The sequence below is a fragment of the Theobroma umbraticum genome, unplaced genomic scaffold, assembly GCF_002168275.2.
Source record: "Theobroma umbraticum cultivar Fairchild unplaced genomic scaffold, ASM216827v3 scaffold_56.0, whole genome shotgun sequence".
Taxonomy (NCBI): Eukaryota; Viridiplantae; Streptophyta; class Magnoliopsida; order Malvales; family Malvaceae; genus Theobroma; species Theobroma umbraticum.
In genome coordinates, this window is record NW_018397256.1 from 7,186,980 (window position 1) to 7,190,272 (window position 3,293).

Below are 3,293 nucleotides of genomic sequence, written 5' to 3' on the forward strand. Positions count from 1 at the left end.
GCATCCCACCACCATCTTTATCTAATTATAAGGCATGTCCTAAGGTTTGATTATGAGTTAGATGTTGACATTTAAATAGTCTATTCTTAATGTTATTTAATTTACTCGCTTCTAAATTAAAAAATATGTTACTATGGTTATTTAAGAATCTATCACAGAATCATCCTTATAGTTTTAAGAAATATATCACAAAGTCATCAAATACATATTTAAAACATCTAATTAATGTTTTTGAGATTATTACTAAAAAACCTATTTAGTGAGTATATTCCATATGAAAGTATTTTTATTGACTTATTTTGTTCAAGTGATGATCACATGAACCAGCACTAATAAGGTAATAATGTGTTTTTTTATAGACGAATATGGATGGAGATTTTATATAGAAACTAAACCTTAGAGTGTGTGGTTCTCTAATATTTAGAAAGTCAGTCTAATAGATCGTAATGCTAAATCACATTTACAAGTTCTTTTTCGTACATAACTTTTTGGATTGGTTATTGCAAGTAAAATAATGTTTTACCATTAACAATTAATTATGGTTCAATTTTTAAAGGAATTTCATATGTTTCTCAGTTGCTGGTATCTTTTTTAAGATGTGCTTACAAATTAATATTGCTAGTTAGTGGTTAGAAAATTTGGACTTAAACCATATAATGTTTCAATAATTAATTGATGCATGCTATGTCTGAATAGATTATTAAAATTTTGACTTATTCAATTTTTTTATTATGTAACTAATCAAGCAATTATTGTTTTTTTTTTAAATTTATGAAGTTAGATATAAGTAGAAATTGCAATTACAACCAAATAACTCTTAACATGTATGACATAAATAATTACATTTGATATAAGAAATTAAAATGAGGTAAATTAACCAGTTAATAAACAAACAATCAATCAATCAAACTAGCATGTAACAGGAAACAATTTGACTTTAAAATTAGATAAAACCCTTACATATTGAAATTTGAACCTAGGGTCGAAAGGCTTTAAGAGCCTTCTCTTCTCCTTCCTAATAAAATGCCTCATTGGTATTGAGCAATAATTGCTTGATGGAAGGATCTATGTATTGATAATTCATGTTTTTCATTGCCCTATTTTTTGTTAAATTTATTTTAAGTGATGCTTAATTTAAGTTATATATGCCTCTTATCAGTTACTTATTAAATTTTTAAGAGTAATTCGTTGATTTTCTATATGAAATTTAGTAAATTTTAGTGTTTTACATGAAAATGTAATCATTAAATGTTGATTGAATAAGAATTGACAGTCATGATCTACAAACTTGATCATCATATTACTTATTAACAACAAGTTAAACATACAAATCAGATTACTCTTTATTATTAGTTCAACTATTAATTTGTTTTGACAAAAGGGTCTTTTTCATTTTTGTTTTTAGTATTAGTTAAGATGACTAGAGCTAAAGTTAAAGGAAAACATATATAATGACCAAAGAAAATTAATGTAATTATCTATAGTATATAATGTTTTACATTATAAATTATTTATTCATTAGAATATTATTTTTATTATTAAAAAAATAAAATTTAAAGTAAAAATTTAAAATTTACATGTTAAATAAATCCATGCAACATGTGTAACAAAGAGTAGTATACATACATATGAGCATGAAAAAAAAAGAATTTGCAACCAATATATAATATTGATAATTTTTTAATATTATTGGTGGCAGGTATTAATATGTTATCAAAGTTGAAGAATTTAGAAACTCTGGATTTACGTGGTAACATATTAGGAAATGACATCTTGTCGCATCTAAACGGTTTTACATCTTTAAAATCATTACGTTTGCAGGAGTGTGGATTACAAGGAACTATTCCTATGCTGGGTATGTAGGCTTGCTTTTAAAGTTTTTTTTCTTTTTCCTCTTAAAATCTCATTGCTTAATTTGTGAAAGCGCTTATTGGCTGCATGCTTCCGTATAAGTGGCTGATATATTTTATTGGTTTTGAACAGAATTCAGTCATTTGATGAACTTAAAGGAATTGTATCTAGGCCGAAATGAAATTGAGAGTTTCGGATCCTTTCAAGGTATAAGTCGATCTTATTTATTAATTAATTATTTTTGCCTTTCAAACATATACTGAATGTCAATTTATTAAATATTTCTTTGGAGATGAAATTACGTAACTCTTTTACAGAAAAAGGGCAATTGAGATTCATCAAACTTGAGGTACTTGGTTTAAGTGGAAATCTCTTCAACAGCAGCATATTCTCATTTCTTGGTGTGCTCTCAAATTTGAAGTCTTTGCATATAGGAAGTAACAAATTGAAAGGGTCCATAAATATTAAAGGTAAAACTACCATATTTTAATCTTGTTTTCTTTTACTCTCCTAAAGGTGTTAAATATTATGAGTCATTTTATATATGGTTTAAACCACATTTTGTGGTTTCATATGATTTATTAATTTTAATTTAATACTCTTTTCAGAATTAAATGCTTTGAGCAACTTAGAGGAATTGTACATAAGGGATAACGAAGTGAATGACTTTGTTCCACCCCAAGGTATATACTTATGAAAGGAAACATGTATTATGTTTAATATAAAAATTTTAAAATATTAAGATATTATTAATGATGAAGTTTTTAAAATCTTCTACAGATAATGAAACAGAATTCAGGTTGACCAAACTTGAAGTGCTTGATTTAACTGGTAATCTCTTCACCAATAGCATATTGTCATCCCTTGGTAGGCTTTCAAATCTGAAGTCTTTGTATATACAAAGAAACAAATTGAAAGGAGCGATAAATATTAAAGGTAAAACTACCTTATTTTAATTTTTTTATTCTCCTAAATTTATTAAATATGAATTATTCCATATATGGTTTAAATCACATCATGTACATTTCATATGATTTATTAATTTTATTTGTAAATCACTTTAGAATTAAATGCTTTGAGCAACTTAGAGGAGTTGTATATGGGGAGTAATGAAGTGAATGACTTTGCTCCATCTCAAGGTATATATTTATGAAAGAAAACATGTAATTACTTTTAATATAAAAATGTTAAGACGTTAAGATATAAGTAATGATGAAATTTTGTAAATCTTTTACAGATAATGAAACAGAATTAAGGTTGATCAATCTAGAAGTGCTTGATTTAATTGGTAATCTCTTCAGCAATAGCATAATGTCATCCCTTGGTAGGCTTTCGAATATGAAGTCTATTCGTTTTGGAGGCAACAATTTGAAAGGATTCATTAATATTACAGGTAATCAAGGATTCAATGCTCAGATTATTATGTTCTCTTTTAATTTAAT

General features: G+C 26.1%; 1 protein-coding gene across 1 annotated transcript in view; it reads left to right on the top strand.

Annotated features, from left to right (window-relative positions):
• LOC110410345 (uncharacterized) overlaps positions 1 to 3,293 on the top strand; it is a 12,277-nt gene that overhangs the window by 1,608 nt on the left and 7,376 nt on the right. Inside the window, 7 exon segments of the mRNA XM_089782773.1 lie at positions 1,700 to 1,855; positions 1,984 to 2,058; positions 2,169 to 2,321; positions 2,460 to 2,534; positions 2,632 to 2,787; positions 2,916 to 2,990; positions 3,089 to 3,244. Of these exon segments, the coding sequence (XP_089638899.1) occupies positions 1,708 to 1,855; positions 1,984 to 2,058; positions 2,169 to 2,321; positions 2,460 to 2,534; positions 2,632 to 2,787; positions 2,916 to 2,990; positions 3,089 to 3,244 (838 nt within the window). The 5' untranslated portion in view covers positions 1,700 to 1,707.